This window comes from Microtus oregoni, unplaced genomic scaffold (genome assembly GCF_018167655.1).
Source record: "Microtus oregoni isolate MIOR12 unplaced genomic scaffold, Mior012 000006F_ref0000085, whole genome shotgun sequence".
NCBI lineage: Eukaryota > Metazoa > Chordata > Mammalia > Rodentia > Cricetidae > Microtus > Microtus oregoni.
The window spans coordinates 10,029,326-10,052,762 of NW_024543065.1; the positions used below are offsets into that span (position 1 = coordinate 10,029,326).

Here is a 23,437-nt window from a genome sequence, read left to right on the forward strand (position 1 = left end):
AAATTCCATTTGTGCATACAAGTAAAAAGTTATGAAAATTAAATTGGGTGATAGAGGCAAGCCGGACAATAAACACTACAGGGAACGAGGCCCTGGAGTGCCGTCTCCTGTCAATCATTCACATGAGTCTGGAAAGTCAATTGACCTTAGAAGGTCCCGGATATGAGGACCTAGAAATATAGAGCTGGTTCACGCAAAATCTACACTTCATGTCTAGTTCTGAAACTGAATTCTAAGAGATGGAGGGTATGTGTACAGTTTCTGTCTCCTGTAAAATCCACACATCGTGCTTACTGAATTCTAAGAGGTGGAGAAAATGTGGAATTTTCGGTGAGCCTGTATTTTCCCTAACATCATATAGGGGCTGGGGAGCTGCAGGCAGAATTTATTCTCTTTTGTCTTTCTTAATAAGCTGAATGGCTCCTACTTTCACGTTTCCTCAGTTATGGCTCATGAGACAGCAGAAGCCCAGCCTTTGTCGTTTCTGTTTTTCTTTTAGTGACTTATTAACCTTTATTAATCATTTCTTTTAAAATCAGGATCACTAGGTCAAGATGCAAAGGGAAACATGAGGTTAACATGCGTCTGAGTGAGGAAAAGTTAAGAGAAATGGGGCTTCGTTTTTTTTTTATTTTATTTTATTTTATTTTTTTTTAAGGTTGATTCAAAGTGACCTTCCTGACCTGGGTTGTGGTTTTGGTTGGATCCGAATGGCTGCATCGTGCTAAATAAAGCCTGTTCTGCTTTTGAATGCACTGGGCATGAGCCAGGAAGGAGGGAGGAGTTTGGGGAGATCTGATTTCTCAAATTGCCTTGACATTCCACAGGAAGAGTGGGGTGATTGATTCCCAAGCCACTCTGGAGAAACACCAGGGTGATCACAGAGACCCTGCCCTTTCTTAAGTTGAGGATGGTGGGAAACACTGAAGCAGATGCACAGTGGCCACCTGTCCCGGGACTGTAGAGGACATTCCTAGGGACTGTAGAGGACATTCCTACGCAGGGTGGAGGATTATGCCCAGGGAATCTTGAGACCCTTTGCAGCTCTTCACATGTTCAGTTCCTTTAAGTCAGTGAACTGATATGGAGTGCTGAATTTTATTGGAGTGGCCTTTGTAGAAGAAGGGGATGTGCAGATATATTTTTGTGCTGTCCCTCTTCATCCTCTCTGCAGACAGATGCTTGATAGACCCTGTTGATGTTTTATCTATCTTTGTACGTTTGCTTTGAACTCTGTCAGAAGTCATGCCCGAGTGTTATTGTCTTGTCCTGCTTCAGCAATATGCTGGTATTTTAAATACAGTTGCATCTTAAATTGCCATAAAAGCAAGTAATATTTGCTTTTTACTGCAGAGCAAATACATGGGTTCAAATAAACTGGTTTGAAAATATTTATTACACAAAGAGATGCTAAGTGAAAGAGACACATATCCTTGCTCTTCTGACAATTCCTTGCTTGGAAATGACTTCTCCCAAGGACTGCCCAAATTCCTAGCGCACACATGGAGAGTAGACAGCTGAGTCTCAGCTGCTAAGACCAGTCCTGGCCTCCCTCCCTCTTGCCAAATACTAAACAAGGAGGACGGAGTACATGGTAACTAGTGCCAGCAACTTACTTCCAACACATGTGCTTGAGAAGTCAGGGAGGTTCCCAGGCCAAGAAGAAGCCATTCTCCACCCAGGGGAAGTGTTTGGAGCATGCAATTCACCTTTCCAAACGGAACTCTGGAAATTGGCCTGCTTTGTGCAAAAACACATCTTTCTTCAGAGACCTTCCCCGCACTTCCTGGAAGGCCGGTGGTGTCTGCTGTTGAGTCTGCAGTTCTGGCATGCTTCTGCAGTTGGCTTTCCCCTCCAGTTTGATCTTCTGCTTCAGGTGCTTATTTTGAGCCATTTGAGGAGAGTTTGGAAATGTCGCCTTTGCTTGCAGTTGAACCCTGGCATGGTGCCTTACAACTAAAATGACCTTCAACAAGTTGAATTGTTTTTTTCATAGTTTCTTAATGAGGAAAATAGGAATATATTAGACAATACACACTGTGTGCATATGTGTTCAAGTATGCATCTGTTTGTCATGACCAGAGGACCGGTAGTGTCCTTGCTCAGCCACCTTGTTTTTTGAAGCAGAGTTTCTCACCAGCCTGGAACAAACCCACACATGCTGCTGTCTCTCTTGCTTAGTGCTGTAATCAAAAACATGTACTTTGCTGTTTTGATATGAGTCCTGGGGTTTGAACTTGGATCCTCATGCTTGCACAGCACAGCAGGTTACTAACTGAGCAATCTCCCGAACCTGAACCCTGCTTTTTAGTATGAAAAATTAATTCGTTACTTCATATAAACTCTTACAACAGCTTCCAAAATGCAACAGACCGTTTGTGTAGTCACTAACTGTGTATTATCCTTTGCCTGCTGTTGCCGCTGGTACTGTTTGCATCTGGGCTGCTGAAGTAACCTTTTCTGGAACCTTCTACCCCTCCACCGCTGTTCTTAGGGTGTCTCATGAATGTCCTCTAGAAGAGGCAGGCCGCTCTCCTGCAAGGCCCACCGCTTTCTTTGCAGCGAAGTAACTAAACATCCAAGGCTCTAATGGAAATGAGCGTGAAAGAAGAATAGGGGAGCTAATTTGCAATCCACTAACTGCTGCTAATAGGAAGTGCACTAATAAATAGCACACGTTATGTTCTGCCATCGCTCATACTGCTTAGGAATTCTCCTGGATTCGAGTAATTATGCACGGAAAGAAGAAAATAGCCTTATTTAGTGATTATGAATTTGTGCTTAGACGTTCCAATAACGTTGGCTGCGAAATTATTGTATTTATTTAGGTCATTAACGAAATGGCTGGCAAATGCATATTTCTAAAGAAGCAGTGGATTTCCTAAATATCAGCTGCAAACAGCAAGGATATATGATACGGACAAGGCTCAAAGGAAATTCAAGGCTGAATATTAGCACTTAATCTCTCTGCCTGGTGGGACTATATGTGTGCTTTGAAATGAAAAGACCCCTCTTGCTCTTTTAGTGCTTCCTATATGTGTGAAATATTTTGGCTCTTTTAAAAATAGCTGTTGGCTTTACACTTCATTTGTATTCTGACCAAATATTTTCATTAATCTCCTTTGAGATCCACAGAGACTTTCTGTGCTTTGTTTGTGAATTCTAATGCATTTAAAGATTGTAATTATAAAATGACATTCCAAGTGGCACATACTGCCGTTCGCGGTTGCTTATATTTGCTTGAAGCTGCCAATAGGTGGAGGGGAGTTGACCATAGAGCTGAGTTAAAGTGTTCTCAGTCAGGGAATCAAACATTAAGAATCTCTTCTCTCAAAAAAAGCTAATTATGGATTGTTTGTGTTTTACAATTTTTTTCTTTTTTTTGGTTATTGTGCAAAGTAATGGATCTTATTATGATGTCATGTATATGTGATACACATGTTTGTATGTCTCTTTGTACTTTGATTATATTTCTTCTCTTCTCTCTCTCATTTTTCTCCCATCCCACCTCTCCACGGTGTGTTTTTCCTTACCAATATTAGAGGAATTTTATTTTCAGAAAATTGAAGCAAAATGCACTTTCACTAAACAAATATATCATCTAAATAAAAGTCTCTCTTTTTCTACAGAAGCAAAGGGATGGCATTTTGGGTCCTTAAGTATTTTATACATATTTATGCAGTACAGTGTGATAATCTGAATATAACCTATAATAATCCGATTAGGGCAACCAGCATTTTCTTTTCTTTAAAGACTTTCTGTGGGGTGTGTGTGTGTGTGTGCGCACGCGCATGAGTGTGCGTGCTCACGCACACATTGGGAATCTTGTAAATCTCTTGATTTTCTTTTCTTTTTGAAAATAAAATACATAATAAATTGCTGTGAATTCTGGTAGAGCTCACTGATGCTCCCTTCTCTCTGAGTCTGGGTCCCTGTTATCTGACTTTCTTCCATCCCCTTTCTTCCGATCATGATCACAAATTATCAGTTCTCTCCATGCTGTTTTCACAGAATCAGCTTTGGCATGTGAATGAAAACCTGCAGAATTTGTTTTTATCTTTCTGGCTCATTTCATTTCGTGTACAGTCTTTCCATTACATCCATGTTCCTGCAAATGATGAGATTTGAGTCCATCAATGAGACTGATTTTATGGCTAAATCATAAAACATGACTCACTGAAATTTGACTCCTACAGGTAACATTGAAACTTGGACAGTGCGTGCTGTGCCTGAGTCCCTGGTTCCTTGGGGCCCTTGTAACTCTTATCTGCCTGACTTTGGAGGTGGTGGTGTGGTTGCCATTCTAAATCTTTGCCTGGAAAGGAAGTTTTGCCATTGAAGGTCTGGGCTCAGCCCAGTGAATGATTTGACAGGAAGTCAGTTTACCCAGTTACTCAGCCTGCTATTCCTCCCCCTGTGACTTCTGCACCTGTGTTTTATAGGACTGTAAAGTTTTATTTATTGATTCACCAATTCTTACCTCATCTTTGGAGGTAGAAGGTAGAAGAGACCTGAGTCAGATTCTGTAGTCTTTCTTAGAGTCTCTAGAATAGGGCTGCATTTTGTCAAAGCTGCCATACTGGGGTTTACCACTTGATAGATTCTCAACTTATAATGACTTTCAGTGTTTGTTAGAAACATAATCCTGTTATGATCAACATCTCCAGCAAAAACACATCCTTTCATCTGATTCTTAAGACGGCACCTTCCAAAATCAATCTTAATAGGAAACAGCCAGTCCCTTTGGGATACTGAAGAGGGAGAAGGTGAGTGGAAAACTACTGCCAGTGGTCGACACTTATTGTTGGGTACAGTTTCTCGTAGATTTAACTACAACAACAAGTGGGTTACAAATCTTATATATTTCCTTCTAGATATGGTGGTCTACTATGGTTTGGTGGTAAAACCTATTGAATATGAACCTCAGTTTTCCAGGAGTCAGAGGCAGGCAGATCTCTGAGTTCAAGGCCAGCCTGGTCTACATAGTGAGTCCTAAGACAGCCAGGACTATACAGAGAGACCCTGTGTAGTCAAAACAAAAAGCAAACAAAAGAGAATTACAGGGCATCTTACTTGCCTTTCGTGCACCTGCAGGAAGTTCTTTAAGTTACACAACTTCATGCAATTTGTGGTTATCATGAGCAGACCATTAGTACTTTGGTATTTAGAGTGAATGACTCAGAACTCCACTAGCCTTTCTATCTAGGACCTGTTTCAGGAGTCTCCACTCATTCTGGACCCTGCAAACTCTTCATGTTAGCTCTACTATTTCTCCTCCAGACAGTCTCTTCCGTTCTGTTGCCTCTGGGTCTCTGTCACTGATTTTCTGTAGTCCAGCAAGTCTTCTTCTGACTAATAGTGAATACATTTAGCTAAACTGAAACACATTTCTTGGAATATCAGCTAATTTCTTCTTTGATACGATTTTCATGCTTTATTCCTTTGTGTGTCATTTCTATCAGGATGAACAACCCAGTGTAGTACCCAGACTAAAGAATAAAATTAATCAGAGCCTTGAGAGGGACATAAGAGGAAGGGTTGGGGTGGGATTTGACACTCAAGGTATGTTGTACATGTGAATTCTCTAGTAGAGTGTTTTTTATTTTAATTGAAATTTTACTTCTGGGATCATATAGTCTACTAACATCAGATTCTTAGTGAATGCTACGAGGAAGTGATCCAGATAGCCACAGTCGTGATCCAAACATTTCGTGGAGATGTGTGTGTATCCGTGCATATGAATCAGCAACAGAAACGCTGTCGGTGCCTAACTTCATTTTACCTTCATCTCGTCTCCCTTCTGGTTCTACCTTTAGTTAAGATCTCCAGTGACAAAAGGCAGCCACAGAGTAGATGTGTTATGCTGTGAGGTATCAGAATGTCTGGAAGGTAGATTTCAAACCGTTTTGGTTTTGATACTTTTGGTTCTGGCTGATGTGACAGTGCTGTTGTATTCACCCCTAGCATAAACAATTTTTCTCTGTTTATTTTTGATATCCTAAATGGCTTCCGGATACGATTGGCGACTCAAGAGGGATGGTTTTCTGCTGTTGGTTCCTGTGCTACTTGTCTTTTGTTTCTGGCTGCTTGAAGATCTCTTACTATAACTCTTATTTGTCTTTAATTCTCTCATCGCTTGGTCATGCAATCACCGCTTCCTGTATGGTTTTGAACATCTGTACTATCTTCACCAAGTGCGGGTGCCGCGTGCATTTCTCCCCGCAACCCATGACTTATCTATTTATAATAACTCATTTTTTTTGATGAGCCCAGAATTTGAGGACATCTTCACAAAGCAAGTTTGTGTCATTGTCTTTCAAGTTTAAAGTGGTCCTGTTGTCTTTGGGTGCCATTGAAATTTATATTTTAATTTAGGGAGTTGGTAGTTTCAACCTTTATTGGTAGAATGTAGAACAGAATACATGGGTATATTTATGCAGGGTATATTTATGGGGGTAAAATTGTTGGATTCGAAGGATCTAAAACATAAAATTGCTAGTTATTCTTGTGTTGTTATCTCAATCACTGATCAGCCCTTTTGCAAACGACATAAACATACCTCTTATTTTTTGCCATAGGTTTTCCTCATATGGGTAGTAAAGATCAGATTTATTTTTAAAACTTGCTGAGACACAAATTATGTTTTATAAACATAATTACACATCAGGATATTCTTGAAAGTAGTGCGCTCAAATAACATATACTCTTATTTGCTTTATTATTTGAAATTCTGAAATGAGCTCTTGCTTTGGGTGAGAAGTGAGACATGAAAGTCATCACGCTGAGCAGGGATGCCCAACTTCAAATGCCACCTCCACACTGTCTCTGCCTTTCATCTATTATTCAAATCTTATTTCCTAGCTTCTCCCCGTATATTGGAAATTAAACAACACCAACAAGCCTATTTCTAGATCCCATCCAGAAGAAAGGGGTTTTCTTGTTATCAGGAAACCTCTCAATTTGACCAATTTTAGAACCGGTTGTAATGCTTTGCAACATTTGTTGGAGAGAAAATTGATTAAATGGATTATATTGTAGCAGCCAGTCATCAGTTAGGTGAGATGATATTTCAAGTTTGTGAAAATTCTCTTGCTCCTGTTCTTGGAGGATCTGCTAGGGACTACCATACAAGATAGTTAACATCTTTCTATTACTCATTCTTCATTTCACAGAATACTTTTCTGCACCAACAGGTTCCCTGCCTCCACCTTCCTATCATGTGAATGCTATGTATTGTAGTTTTTCCTTATATGTGTAGTAAATATTAGATTTCTTTCTTAATTTTGTTGAGACATAATTTAAGATCACTTAAAAAACATGATTACATGTCCTTATGTCAAGGCAGAGTCAAGTGTTTAGTTTTAATGTTTTAGGAAGTCTACTAGGGAATTGTCAGTGGTGACGTCTGTCTATCTCATCTTCATGGAGTTTATCATCACTCATAAAAGCCTCAAAAGGAAGGGTGTAACTGTAAACTCATACTTTCTTTCCTCCTTTGCCAGATTATTAGTTATTTTACACTGTGAATTTCCCACGTACTTCGAAAAATCATAGGAATGTCAGCCAATGTTTTCCTAACCCACATCCTAACTTTCAGATAGCTTCAGTCTGCAGTGTACTTTGTTTCTAATGTTACGGGGTATACAGAGAGTTTTCAAATAGTGACTATAGAATTCCTAAGTACTTGGTGAAAGTAGAGATGGGAAACTCAAGGTGAATTGCCTTTTCAGTGATATAGAAACTAGAAAAAGGAAGACCCAGACATAGCAGAATGTTGGTGAAGCTTAATTTAACACAAACTTTCCTTATTCTGTTAAGTTGAAATGGCTTCTCACTTCTGATGACACGCAAGTGTCTCTCTGTAGACGTGTTTTGCAAGTTGAAAAATTTTTATTTTATGTTTCAATCCCACAAAATATTAACCATAGCCATATAACAATAACAAAATATTAACTCCTTTCTGAAAGAGTACTAAGGAGGAAGTTATTGTGACTCAGGCTTCTTATGTGAGTCTCTTGTTTGCTCCGGGCCTGGTAGAAAGCCAGACTGGCTTCAGTGGTGTGGAGAGTGAACTAATGGATCTAACATCAGCTGATGCTTTGGTTGAACTGATTATTATATGCAATTTTCCTGTTATAACTTCAGAAAATGGCACAGAAAACCATAACTCTTTACGATAAAGAACACTTACTGCTCTGTCCTGAGGACCCAAGTTCAAATCTCTAGCACCCATATAAGAATGTGTGTGTGGCCCTGCATTCTGCTGGAACCCCAGCACTGTGGTGGGGTAGTTTCCCTGGGGCTTGCTGGTGGTCAGTCTAGTCCAGGTTCAGGTGAGACACTGCCTCAAAGAAATACGGCCAGGAGTGAGATCAGGACTGGGGACATCCTAATGTGCTTCCATATGCTGGGTATGAGTACCTCCCACATAGGTGTGCATAGACCTTTGTGTCTTCGTGTGTGTTTTTCTATATATGTATGTGTGTATCTCTATACACGCATATGTTTGGAGATGTATGTATGTATGTATCAACACATACATACAGACACAAAAATCATAAAAGAATTTATTTAAAGAACTGTGGAAAATTCAAATTTTGATTTATAACTTGTTCATAAATCAAGTTTAAAATATTTGACAGTAAAAGGGTTACATATTCATGAAAATATAGGAGAACAATGATTTACTTTCTTTTGAGATGCATTTTAATTGCCTAAACTACATTCAAATCATATTGTTATTTTCTAAAGTGTATTTTAAAGTCTTAAGTGGGCTGTTAATCTTAAAAATGTGATGGGGCATATTTTAGATGAGTTCTCCAGTCTGATCTAAAATCTGAGATTCTAAACAGGCCCTTTCCTCTCTGCTGGAAGTCTCGGTCATGGAATTTTGTTTCCCGTGGCTTCAGCCTATCACAGTATTTGCTTCATCTTGAAAAATGATCCATCACCTATGCTTGAGTGGGGTTGGGAGCAACTGCAGAAATAAGCCAGACCACGTCATGTGTGGGTGAAGTGAAGCCCACCAGTAACTCACCGTGACAAACACAACAAAGAAAGGCTTAGGTTTGAGCTTGGGTGGCTTCCACTTTTGCCATAATGTAAACATGGCTTCAGTTGGGAATTTTATTTTTCACTACATTTATTCTCAATTACATTGTTCAGTGGTTTCCTTAAAATTGCGTATCTAACACTAAGTGCCAAGGATGGGGTTTTTGCTATGATAGTTAAAAAGTAAAAAGATAGGAAAAGAAATTCGGGTGCGCTTTTTCGCTCAAGTTCTCTGAAAAAAAAAAAAACAACATTTCTCATCACAGTTAGTGTGACAGCAGAAGGAAATATCATCTGAACAAAATTGCTGTTATTTACAAAAATGTTTTTATTTTAGTTTTTAAGGATCCCAAAGTCTGTGAATTCTACTGCTAGATAAAGAACTACAAACTAGTGACTGTGGAGGGGGAGAATTAGCCCCTCCTGGGGAAGAATGATTGGGCTATCCAACACCAAGTGGTCAGCCCTGAAGCTATATACTGCCAACTCAGCAGGTTGTATTTTATGTATTTGTGCTTATATGTATATATGTAAGAATAGTAAAGAAAAAGGGACTAACAGTTTGAGAGTGGGAGGCGTGGCAGGTGTTGGTGGGAAAGGGCATGGGATAGGCTGGAGAGAGGAAAGGGAAGGGGGAGGCTATCTAATTATATTTTTGTAAAAAATGTAAAAAAGTAATTGAAACCCAACATTGGTTGTTTGTGTACCTTATGGGAGTGGTAAAACATGAAACTTGCAAGCTAACAAGGCAAAGTTACCTTACAAAATTTTTACCTTAACTAACTCTGTTTAAATACAACTATTTGTTGAAATTATTTAACCAGACAGACTTTTATAACTATACGATGTATTAGTTACTCTCCTGATTGCTGTGACCACAGTACCAGATAAGAGGCAACCTAGGAGAAGTGTTCTTTTTAGCTTCATGGCAGGGAACAACGTTACATCATAGAAATACGGTGTTGCAGTGTGGGTGTGGGATGGTTTGTCATATTGTATTTGTAGACAGAAAATAGAGAGGTAAATGCCTCTTTTTTGTGCGTTCTTTTTTATTCAAGCTCTGATCCCATTTTACAGCATGGTGTAGCCCACTTTCAGGGTGGGTCTTCCTACCTCAGTTAACACATAAATTCCTTCCCAGACTTTCTCAAAGGTTTGTCTTCTAGGTAGTTCTATGTCTTGCATGTTGGCAGTATTAGTCATCATATCCAATAAGGATTGTTGACAGAGGCTTCTGTCCCACCTGGTCCCACAGCTGTTCTGTCCCAAAGAAACACACAGAGTCCTACATTAGTAATAAACTGGTTGGCTTATTCGCTTAGGTTTTCTTGTTAATTAACTATTACATCTTACATTAACCCATAATTCTTGTCTGTGTTAGCCATGTGGTTTGGTATCTTTATCAGTGAGGCATTCTCATCTTGTTTCCTCTGCATCTGGGTTACAACTGCAGACTGAGCCTTTTTTTCTCCCCAGAATTCTCCTATTCTGGTCGCACTACCTATATTTCCTGTCTGGTCACCCCATCCATACTTCCTGCCTGGCTACTGGCCAATCAGTATTTTATTAATCCAATATATGTGACAAATCTTTACAGTGTACAAGACTGTTGTCGCACAGCAAAGGCTGCTTTCCTTTTTGTGGCATCAAAAAGAACTTTTACATTTGTGAGTTCAGTTTTTTCCTCTAGAGAATATCGGGCACTACCTGGGCAATGTCATGGATGGAGTGGGGCTGGGTACTTTCTGATATGGTCAGCTTGTAGTGCCTGGATTCACAGCCTTTCCTCGGTGTTTTTCCTTCCTTCCTTCCTTTTATTTTTCCTTCCTCCCTCTCTCTCTTTCTTATTTTCGCTTAAATATTTATTTATTTTTATTTTATGTGTATGGATGATTGGCTGCATGTATGTATGTATACTATGTGCATGTCTGGTGCCCAAGGAAGCCAGAAGAAGGCTTCAGTTTCCCTAAGATTGGGGATACAGGAAGCTGTGAGACACCATGTGGGTACTGAGAACTGAACCCAAGTACCAGGTCTGTGCTTTAAACTGCTCCAGCTCCTCTTTGGTACACCTTAGTCTGTTACCATGCGTGATTATTATTTTTTTATTATGAGGTATATTTTATGAATGTGTTCCTCCTCCTTGTTATTTGGAGGAAGATTCTGATAGAGTCTAGGTTGACCTCAAACTTAATGCATTGCAAAGACTGGTATTGACTCCTGGAACCTCCTGCCTCTATTCCTCAAATGCTGTGATTAGTGGCTTGCACTACCACATTTTCATAAGACTCTTCATCTCTGCAGTGATTTCTAATGCTATGGAATCTTCTATTAGCTTCATTGTGAGGTTACAAGAAGTCACATATAGATTTAGGCTACCCATCTATCCTTTTTCTGCATGTCCACATGACTATGCAAGGTCATGCCATACAATTTCTTCTGTAGTACAAAGGGGCTAGACCTTTAGGGTAAAGAGTCTCATATTTCTTTTTCTCTTAGCACTCTAAATGTTTGACTTAGGACAGATGGATTTGTTTCACATTCCATCTCTAGTTGAGTTTCCTGCTGCTACTCTTCTTGATTTATGTAAAAAATAAGCTTTTAACCAGGCTAAGTTCTAGCAGTAGTTTCAGAATGTTTCAGATGAGAGTGGTCTAAGCCATGGGCTGGTGAATGGCCTATGGGCCATATCCAGACTTCCATCTATTTTAGGACATGCTCTGTTCCAGTGCAGCCATGTCATTTGTTAGCTCCTTTTCTCTGTTGGACTGCTTTCTGGCTGCAGTTAAAAGAAATTGTGTAATTGCAATAGAAATTAAATGGAACCTGAAGTGTTTCCTAACTGGCTTTGCATAGATACATTTTGGTCACTCCTGATTTAAGGGTGCAATTCCTGTTTGAAAACATGTATGATACGTGTTCAGGGAAAAGCTGGTTGTATAGAAACCTCTCTGCCGTCTTTCTGGCTAATTAAATTGAAAGATGTTTCTTTTCATTTAGCTGTTAATTATCTGTGTAGGGTCAAATCTGCATAGCCCATGTATAAACTGAAAAATGTCCCAGGGTTATAGACAGGGTATACTTTATAGAAAATTATTAAGTGTAAGTAGCTTTATTTGTGAGAATTTTGACTAATGCTCACAGCATTTCAGAATAGTCATTATTGAGTTGATATTACTTGGGAGGGAATTGAAACTCAGAAAATTAAAATAGCAAAGCTATGCACGTACTTATCCACACTCCACGCTGTGTCTAGATGCATACTCTCTTCGATCACCAAAGTGTATGCTAGGTCCTTAAAATTGCTTAAGTCTAATTAATTGATGTGCATGTTATTTGACTATTACTTCATTGAAGAGATGGAGGGGCGTGTAATGGAGCTTCTTGCTCCATTCTGGTTAAGTCGGTCTTATTGAAGTATGGTTATGCAGTCAACGTATAAAATTTGCTTTGGATCCTAGACAATTTAAGTAAGAAGCCTTGCCATCTACGTAATATTGGATTATATATATTAAGCATGTACTTTCAGTTAGAGCTGGGACTCCAGGGAGAAAGAATTTGAAAATCGATGAATGTGTTTTAAATGAGTTTTTTTCTCATCAATAAGAACTACTCCTCCTTATTCATAAATGATAGCTCCAAATTCAAAGGAAACATGTTAGGGGTTCCTTTTCCTTAGCAACTAGGTAGACTCAGATAATATTTTCACATACTAATTAATTGCAAGCAGCCTGAAGGGTTTTTCCCCAAGTCTGGATTCATTATCTTCTTTAAAACTCTCATTTATAATTTCTAAGTTTTTTCCCCACTAAGGTCCTCAGTGGCAACAATTAGAATGACTTATTATGATTCATTCATCTTCTCCTAATGGAATTAATTATTTATGTGCACTTGAATTGTGTGTGTGTGTGTATATGTGTAGTGTGCATATTTTAATTCTCAGACATGAAATGAAGAAAAAGTGTTGCTGTCTTTAGGGCTGACAAAGACACACACTACCTGGGCATTGATCGTGTTCATCAATTCTCATTTTGTACTTCCAATATTCCCAGGTGTGTGCAGTTAACAGGAAACAAAAATCTATGAAGACATTCCAGCATTTTTCAGAGGAACATTATCTGAAAGCCATTTCTCTATTTTTTTTCCAATAAGATGTTTTTCTGGGAATAAAGATTTGCTCCTATCAACGTGTACATCAGTCAAGAGTAGCAAGGTTTTTTGTTTTTTTTTTCTTTAGAATTATTTTGGTGGGATATATTGGCTTCTTTGGGCATTTTGCTTTCAGACCTGTGATTTTATGTTGTGTTTTCTTCAGATTTAATTTTTTTTTCAAGACAGGGTTCCTCTGTGGCTTTGCAGCCTGTTCTGAAACTAGCTCTTGTAGACCAGGCTGGCCTTGACCTCACAGAGATCCGCCTGCCTCTGCCTCCTGAGTGCTGGGATTAAAGGCGTGCGCCACCACTGCCTGGCCAGATTTAATTTTTTGTTATTTTAGTTGTGTGTCTTTTGTGAGTATATTCATTTGCGCATAGCTGCCTGTGGAAGCCTTAGACTTTGGATCCCAGTGGAGTTGGAGTTGTAGGCATCTAGGGGTGCCCTGACCTTGGTGGATTCTTTGTCATAGCAGATGCTCTTAATCATCGAACCATTTCTCTAGACCCTTTTATTGGAATTTCTAAATCAGCACAATAATAGGAACTATTCAAATCTTGTTTAGTTTAATACTGTCTGTGGTTGAAGTTTCTATTATGTATCAGTTCTTCTTTTGTCCCAGTATAAAGAAACATCATTTGAAGTGGTATACCAACTAGGTTTATGTTATTGCTTAGTTCACAACTGGCGAAGGCTGACTTTTTTCACTTTCCCGAGAGTCATCTTACAATTGTACTAAATATGCCGTATTTTCCAACACAGTCTATGATTTTCCATGGGCTCTTTTAAGGAGTATACTTTTCCCACATTCTTTAAGCTAATGAGAAAATTTTCCTTGTCCATAGCTAAATAGAGCCCGTGCTGTGGAAACAGTCAGAACCACGAGAGGCAATTCTGTTTGTGTTCTGCATTTATACTCAGTAAAGAAATGAGAAATTGGTCAGTGCCCTGGAAGGTAGAATGGGGAAGATGCTGCTACATTGGCTTTTCAAAGCCCACTTTTCACAGTTTATGTGGAACAAGCTGTCTAGGCCTTCCGTAATGACTATAAATAAATATTTCCCCCATGGCTCAGACTTGTTTAAGGTCTCCAGAGTATTTTTGAAAAGCTAGGCTTCATAGGCTGAAAATGTACCATAGTCTGGTACTTGCTTAGCAAACATTAGTCCCAAGGTTGTATCCTCCAGGTCACAGACACTGGGTGTGTTATCTTGGGTCTGTAATCCTTGAATTCAGGACAAGAAGGCAAGAGGTTTCAGAGTTCAAGGTCATCCTCACCTACATAGTGAGTTTAATGTCAGCCTGGGCTACAGGAGACCTTATTTCAAAACACCAGCAAAACCAACCAGTCAAACAAACAACCACCAGCAGCAACAGCAGAGTCAAAACCAAATAAGAAAACAACGACAAAAAAAAAATTACACAAAGAATTCTGACTTTAGGTAGAATTTGAGTTTTGAAAGTGATTTTTTGCATTTATTTATTTATTATTGTGTCTGCATGCATGTGTGCATGCATGCGTGAGTGAATTTGTATGTATGTGTGTGTGTACATGTATATGTGCGTGTTCAAAAATTTGGGTAGTTGATTTTTGTCCTCTCATAAAGCTTGCTGAGTTAAGGTCAGGCCATCAGGCTTGGCAGCAAGCACCCTCACATTCTAAAGCCTCACAACAATTTGAGTCTAGCTTATTTTTCTCATACATTTCAAGCGTCTCTATCTTCTGTTCTCTCATGCACATGCCATGATCTTTGATAAATGCTCGAGAGTCATTCCAGGCACAACCCATGAGGCTTCATGCTTGTTGGGGACAGGGTGTCACTTCAGTGGTATAATCACAAGTTGTCCTTATTCTACTGAAGAATAGTTCTGCTAACCTGGGTACAAGGTCCTTTATGTGGCTCACAGTGAGGTGAAAAGACACTTGTGATGATGAAGCTACCCCTTAACTGAGTGATCAGAGGGAGAGGAATCAGCATCTGAGATGTTCTTCGGGAGTAGTTCTCTACTGGGGTTAAACACCATCGTCCCCTCTGCTCTGGGGTGACTTGCAGCTCCCCCTCTGTTGCCTTATCATTAGGAGCTGACAGACAGAATAACTGGAAACTGAAGGTGCCTCCTCTTTCATAGTTCTTCAGCAACAGAAGAACAGAAATTGGTAAACAATTCAGGTTTACCACTTGGTGTTCCTTCCAGCAGCTGGGTGAAACTTAACACTTATTAGGTATATTTTTGCTTATGAATTAGAGCTGTGGACACAAAATATGGCTCTTATTACAAAAGGAGTGAGTTAATTTGGAGACACATACTATGGCTCAGGAACATGAGCTGAATGTCATGCTCTGGTGGAGAAGTGATCGCATGAGCTTTTTATGGTCGTAGAACAAAGGACAGTCATGAGTCGATGCATGTCCATCGATCACTACAAAGCAGGAACTCTCAGATTCCCCTGCCTCGGCCTTCCAAGTGCTGGGATTAAAGGTGTGTGCCACCATTGCTCAGAAACCAAGGCTTTTTAAGAGAAACGTTTAGAAATGGTTTAGGGTAGAAGGGACTAGAGGAGCCTAGGAAAAGGAGAGTATGTTCCCAAGAGGTAGGATTGAACTTCTTTGTTGTAGCGAGTTCGCTTGGTTGTTCAGGCTGTTGAGCAGCTCAGGCCCAAAATAATCACACGGAAACTATATTATTTAAATCATGTCTTGGGCAATCACTTAAATGTATTGCTAACTAGCTCTTACATCGATTTTTAACCCATTTCCAGTATTTTACATTTTGCCATGAAGTTTATGGCGTACCGCAAGGTTCCGGTGTCTGTCTCTGGTGGGGCTCCATGGCTTCTCTCTGACTCTGCTTCCATTCTCCCAGCATTCAGTTTAGTTTTCCCCACCTACCTAAGTTCTACCCTATCAGGCCAAACCATTTTCTTTATTAACCATTGGTATTCTCAGTATACAGAAGGAATCCCTCATCACTTCTTGAGAGAGCTACTGGCATTTTTTTCTTGGTGCATCCATCCTTCCTTAGGTGTAGCTTAGTCAACCTGATTTAGCGAGTACAGTCAATTCCTTTGGTTTCTTTAGAATTTTGATCATCTTGTTGTCACATGTATCATTCTGTTTTATTCACTGGCCTAGAGTTATTATTATTGAATCCTATTTCCTGTCCTTTTCACTTCATCTTCACTTCACTGGCCTTAATCTTAAGACAGAAACTCACATTACAAAGCAGAAAGTGAAAATGTGCTAACGCAGGTTTATAAATATGCTTTCCATGTAATAAATAGGTCTGTGGTTCCTCTCGGATTAGAACTTATTGTAAAATAGAATTTGAAGATTATCTTCAAGGAGTTTTCTTATCATTCAAGTCGAGCTGATCAGTTAATGATTTCAAGATCCCTTTGACACATTTCTGGTACAGCGGTGATAAGTAATGTCAACCCCCTTTTTCTGTATAGCTGTTCCCCCTGTTACTATTAATCTGAACACTGAAGTCTAAAATTAACCATGTCTATGAGGGGCAGCAATTACAGCCATCCATCTTCCAAATGAGTCAATGTGATTTCTACTGATAGTTTAAATTTATGTACAGTGGAAGCCCAGACTTACATAAAGGGCAGTGGGATCTTCTCAGGCCTACACTGCAAAGCAGTAAGTCTTTTGGGGCTTTGATAGTGAATTCTATCTGTGAGGAACTTTTCCCCTTGGGATGTAAAGATGCATGTCTTAGCAACCTCCTTTTGTAAGTTTTAAATGAATTAAATTAATTCTAAGTGAAGCTAATTTTAAATGAAAAGTATGTCTTCTTTCACGAATACCTGTGCAACAAAGGTCACTTTTAGCATGTTCAAAAGGCAATGGTAGGTGTTCCAGCTGTTGGGCTGTGGGTTATAGTGGAGGATTACTGTAGTCAGAGGAAAGATGTGAAGAACCCAGTGTACTCTGGTTTTGGGAAAGGTTTTGGGGTTGTGGAGTTCTTTGTCTTTTACAGTTTTGTTTTTGATGCAGTTGCTCTCTGTCATTGCTGGAGACGGTGTCTTTCAGTCACAGCCAAAGTGACGAACTTTTGATTAGGAGAGTGAGGTGAATTTAATGGTCTGAGGTTTACCACCTGTTAGCTGTTACTGCCTGCCTTAGAATTCCCCAAGTTTCTCCAGTGATCTCCATGGAAACTAAGCAAATAAGCCACTTGAAAGGAGGCAGGTTATTGGTTTTTCTCATTAAAGCCACTGCTAGATTTTCATTAGTTGTAATCCATTTTCTTTACAGATTAGACATACTGGCCACTTATTTTCCCGATTTGAGTAAACCCTATATGTTGACTTGTGTACCCTTTGTAGATGAGCTGAGAAGCAAATGTAATCATTTTCCCCCTGCTTTATAGTCACATCTGAAAGTAAACAAGAGAGGCCGAAAAATGGCCGATGTGAAAGGGGAAAGGCCACTCGCTCTGTGAAAATCAGGCCATTGAGCAAAATGGAAGGCTGAGCGTGGGAACAGACTAAAATGATCCGTTTTGTATTTCAATTTCCCCCACTTTAAAATTGTAAACTGTGATTGAAAATAATATAAATATTGTACAGAAGAGCCGACCCCAGACCTCCACCACTATTTAGATCTCAGTAAACTTGTGTGTTTGATTTGCTGTAGTAGACAGCGTAGACATCTTTAAAGTTAAGACTTAAATTCAAACTTCACTGTTTTGAATTTGTGCTGCAAAGAAAGTTTTCACACTCCCTGCCCCCTTTGCAATAAGGCTGTCAACACTGTTTAGATTGTAGTTTTATAAATTGAAGTAAAGACTCATTATATATAATGTTTGTGAGTCTTTTCTTATCTTTTGTTTTCTTTTCTTTTCTTTTTGGGACAGGGTTTCCCTGTGTAGCTTTGGAGCCTGTCCTGGAACTAGCTCTGTAGACCAGGCTGGCCTCAAACTCATGGAGACTTGCCTCCTCTGCTTTCTGAGTGCTGGAATTAAAGGTGTATACTACCAGGCTGAGCATATATACATACATGTGTGAGTGTGTGTGTTTGTATGTATGTGTTTATACATATATGTTATTTTTAAAAGGCATATATATAAATATATGATTAATTTAAAAATCACATATCATATATATATATTTATATGAAAGCTTCAAAGCTTTGGAGCTCAACCCAGTAGAATGTACTGAGGTTTCTATTGGTATTGAATTTTTCGTAAGAGTAGTGCCAACAGAATATCACTAACAATTAAGATCACACGTGTCATGGCAATTACATATTTCACCCTTAGCACTTGCTTCTTCAGGTGCTTTTCTCACATGGAGAAAATGTGTGTAGAATGTAATCGAATGCAATAATGTTCCTCCCTTCCTTTTCTAGGTGGCTGTACTTTTGATGATGGGCCGGGAGCCTGTGACTACCACCAGGATTTATATGATGACTTTGAATGGGTCCATGTCAGTGCGCAGGAACCCCATTACCTGCCCCCCGAAATGCCTCAAGGTAAGCTGTGTTCTCCTAACTCAGTGTCCAGGGAATAGTTTTAGACTAAACAGTATTTTCTTACTTTATATCTAATTTATTATTATTGGTACTTCAAATCTAATTTATTATTATTGATCCTTTTGGTAACATCTAAAATTCTTAAAATACTCTTTACCTCTTCCTTAACAGTGTTTTATAACGTCTCCTCTATTTTTCAAGAATTCTTATTACATCTTTCTTTTCACTTTGGAGAAACATCTGTAACTTTGTAAACATTGCTTTTACTCCCTTAATAAGAAGTAAAATCACTAAACCTGAAAAAAAAAATCACAGAACAAGCAAAATTTATAGGAAAAATATAATGAAGTTTAGTCATTTGGAATATCTTCGATTATATTTCACTTGGTCCAGGTAGACTGTGGGCAAGCCTTCAATAGCCTATAATCAGGAGAGAAATTGTCTCCTTCACCCCCAGAATATGAGTATGGTACTGGCTCTGTAGAGAGACCCCCTGGAGTCAAAACTACCAAGCTGAGATGTTTTCTGAGTAGATTTTGTACCAACAAGGCAGAGGCCTGTTCCTTACTCATCTAGAACTTTTAGGGATTGATATTTGATTTTTGTGGTAGTATATTTCCTGATTGTTTCGGACCGGTCATGATTTTTTGTGATCTGTGAAAACCACATCAAGATGTATCATATCAATATGTATCTTCCACATAATAAATTATGGGACTAGTATTTCTTTCAGTTCTACATATTAATTCTAAATTGTGTATTTAACAGTAACTTGATTAATTATAAAATCAGAAAGAAACATAAAATTTGAATCACGATACCTAAATGAACAAATGATCTTTAGAAAGAAACAAATAATTATATATCCAGATCACATTCCTACATTATGCTATGAATCATTTAACTGATACATTGATTTTCTATTAATAATTTCTTTGGGAGTATAATTTTAGTATTTTATTATAATTAAATAAAGACGGTTTAAATTGATTTCTTTTCCTACAAATTCATAATGTCCTCCATAATTGATAGTGAATTTTAGACATCACCATTTTAAGTGCAAAATATCAATTCTGGTTACTGATTAAAAAATCTTGCTAGTTCATATGATTCATAGAAACAAAGGAAAAACCATTGATGATTATCAGCAGAATGTGATAAATAGTCAAAGCAAATAAAATAAAACCCAGAACATGGATCTCTAATGAGGACTGTAAATAAATACAGTGAGTATATTCTTTGGAAATATTTTGTATGGTTCTATTTTGTGCTGGGGGCCTGGATTAGGTCTGCTTTTTATTTTGAACTGTAGCATTCCCTGGCTGAGTAAGCAAATGGTTATTTTGTGGTTAGACTAAGACATAATCTTCTTTGTGGAGGAATACACTGATGGGCAGTCTTTCGTGGACAAACTTGTCTTCTTCAGCTTGACCCTGACACTTTGGCAGACTCCCTACATCCTGTGTGTTGGTTTGCATTCTTCTTTCAAAGGCACATAAATTATTATTCTGGCTCATTTTGATTAAAGAAACCACTGTACGTTTTCACTTGAGTTTTCTCAGTGGTATATTTAGACTTAATATTTCATGTATATTAAAAAGAATGTGTGCCAGAATGCACACATTTTGACTGTTTATCATCAGAGAATAATCAGAAAGACGTTGATTTATGGAAATGTTGCCATTACTAATTGCTGTTGATGGTGGGTAATGAGTGCTGAAGAGAATGTTCAGATGACCTTGTTGACTCACCTTTCACACAATCACTTAATCGCTGGTTACAGTAAAGGATGATATGCACTGAAAATGAAAGTGTTTGAAATTCAGCCATATCCTCCAATTAATAGCACATTAAATAATTAATCATGCAAAGGAGGGAAAAGGTCACGAATACTTTTCAGAACGTAACTTTGTGTGGTCTGAGGAGAAGTGAGAGAGGCCTTGTGTTGTGTGTTCCTTTAATTTCTTTTCTATGCTTGTGAGTGTACGTGTGTGTTCGCATGCCCATGAGAATTTGTGCTGGTGGGGGCAAGAGGACGATCCTAGGTGCTGCTCCTCAGGAGTGTTCCACCTTGGTTTGGAGGCAACGTCTCCAATTCACCTGGAGCTTGCAGAGCTGGCTTGTCTGTCTGGCCAACCTGAATCTTTCTGTCTCACTCTCTTTCTTCTGCCTTAGGAATTTTAAGAGCCTTATCCTTGTTCAGCATGGTGAGATAGACAGAAGTAAGGTCTCACACTTGAATGGCAGGCACATTCCTGACTGAAGGATCTACCTGGTCCTACTCAGTTCTTCTTACAATGTGGTCCCCTCCCCATTTTCTTTCTGATATTCTTTTAAAGAGCCAACTAAGCATTAATCTGTCCATATATTGGCAAAGTGGACATAATTAGACTTACTAAATTTTAACATCCCGTTTTGGCAAGTTGGCTCAGCTGTTTTAAAAGCACTTCTTCTTTTAGAGGACAGGGATTTGGTCCTTAGCACCCACAGGCAGTTTGCAATTGTCTGTAACTCTAGTTCTAGGCAATCTGATGTCTTCTTCTGACCTACATGAGCAACAGGCATGTACATGGGCCATACACACATATATGTATGTAAAACATTCATATACATAAAATAAAATAAATAAAATAATCTATTTAAAATTTTTAAATGACCCATCATTTCTTTTGCACACAGATATGTAGGCTTGCTTAAGATTTCATTTACTGAAAATACATAAACAGAAACAAAAGACACAGCCAAGGCAACCATCTGTGCCCTGTGTCTGAGGAAGTCTGTCTGTGTGAGACAAACATGGTATTGAGCCTTCTGAGGTGCTTGGACATTGTTAATTATTGACTTTTTAAATTGGCCTTCAGAAGGGGAAAAAAAAGGTGACTCAACAGTTTGAAATAACAAGGTAAAAATAAAGAAAATAAGGAATTAACTTCTTGCGAGAAATATGCTACTTTTAGTGACTGCTTGCCATATTCCAGAGCAGTTCTTAGCTTGTTAGATGACAATAATAACGACAAAAAGGACCATTAGCTGTTTGAAAATACCATGCAGAAGAATGAACGCTTCATAAATGTGCCCTGTAGCCAAAAGTCATATGAAAATAGGAAAAGCTACTCGTCAGTGAAAAGCTAAGTCTAGCCGTAATGAGAAGCCGTGGCACCCCTCTGACACCAGGTGTTGCTGACAAGAATACAGAGTAAGGGAAAGCCTCTTAGGCTACTGTGGACGGTAAATCTGCATAGCCACTTTGTACGGCCTAATGGCCAGCTAATCCATTCTTGGATATGAGCCCAGGAGAACTGAGTACATGTGTTCATTCAAGGAATGTACGGCTGTATATAGTACCGATGTTCTTAATCGTTCCAAGATGAAGACAGCCTGAATTCTTGTCAGTAGTACAATGTACCAAAGCGTGGGAGTGTGTTCGATGAAATCACACCACAATGTGAGGAAATTGACTCGTGCTGTGCATAGCAGTATTGATGAATTTCACAAGCATCAGCAGAAAATGAACTCAGGCCCAAGAGGAGATACTGTATTTTACCTCCTTAAATTTCAAAAATAGGTCAGCTGCTTGACGAGTTAGATGTCTGTGTGGTAGTGCTTGCATAGGGAGAGGCTTGAAGGAGACAGCCGGATGCTGGATACCCTGGGTAGTTATCGATCTGGGTGGCACTGCTTTCTGTTCGGAAATTGCTGAGCTCCTGGTGGTGAGTTGTTTTCTGTCTGTATCTTACGAGTTAGTACAGAGTGACAAGTAAGTAAGACCCATTTTCACAAAAATGCTGTTGAGAAGCTGGAATAATAATTATAATGTTGTAGGTTAGCGGAAGAGATTCTCCAGGAGACCTCAGATAGTAATCACTTTTGCCACCCTTGACCGCAGCCTGCATTCATCTTTGGGCTTATGTTTTTGTTTTCCGGTTATCTATTCACCAAATTCTTGGCCATTTGTTCATCGTCCAAAAGGTGAGGAGCTTCCTGGTTGTCTTGGAACTCCTCTTCGGTCCTCATAGTTCAACAATTTCTTACTAGGTCAAAATGCTTGTTGTGGAAACATGAGGACCCAGTTCCCTGGTACCTACATAAAAAGTTGGGCCTGGCTTTATGTGACTGTAACCCCAGAATTGGTGATGGAGACAGGCAAATCCTGGGAGGTTCCTGTCCTACTAGCCCAGCAGATACAGTGAGCTTCAGGTTCAGTGGGAAACCCTATCTATAGCATTGAGAGTGACAGGAGCAGACCCTGGGTGTCCCTCTATGACTTTTGCTCAGGTGCACCCACCCTCAGCCCACCCCATACTCCCCACCACCACCGTGCACCATGCAAACACACCACTCAAGTAAATAAAGATTTTGGTCATTATTTCAGAGAGCTTTTCCCTCTTCTTAAAGAAAACAACCCAGTGACAGTTTTTGTTTCTTAAACATTGTCATGACTAATTCTAATGTGATCAAAAAAAGATTGTAATTATTCAGTAAACTTTTGCACTTATAAGTGATATCATCTATATGAAATATGTTCAAATACTATTTATTAGTTAGTACAGAGGGAGAGCCACCACTGTCTTTTCCTCATTTGCCAGGCTAATAGCAGTGTTCCATACGGAGACCTGTTACATTAATACAGAAGAGAAGCCCCAGAGCGTGTGAACAATGGACAGAACTAGAAATTGTTCTTTGATCTTATACACATTTATGTCTGTGATCTTGACTGTCAAGGTTTCTTTTGTGCTTATGACCACATGAAA

At 39.0% G+C, this 23,437-nt stretch overlaps 1 protein-coding gene across 13 annotated transcripts in view; it reads left to right on the forward strand.

Annotated features, from left to right (window-relative positions):
* Positions 1–23,437, forward strand: part of Ptprk (protein tyrosine phosphatase receptor type K) — a 525,156-nt gene that overhangs the window by 108,911 nt on the left and 392,808 nt on the right. For all 13 annotated transcript variants that reach the window (XM_041654412.1, XM_041654413.1, XM_041654400.1 and 10 more), the window contains exon 2: positions 18,564–18,686. In XM_041654412.1, coding sequence (XP_041510346.1) covers positions 18,564–18,686 — 123 coding nt within the window. The remainder of the gene's footprint in view (positions 1–18,563; positions 18,687–23,437) is intronic.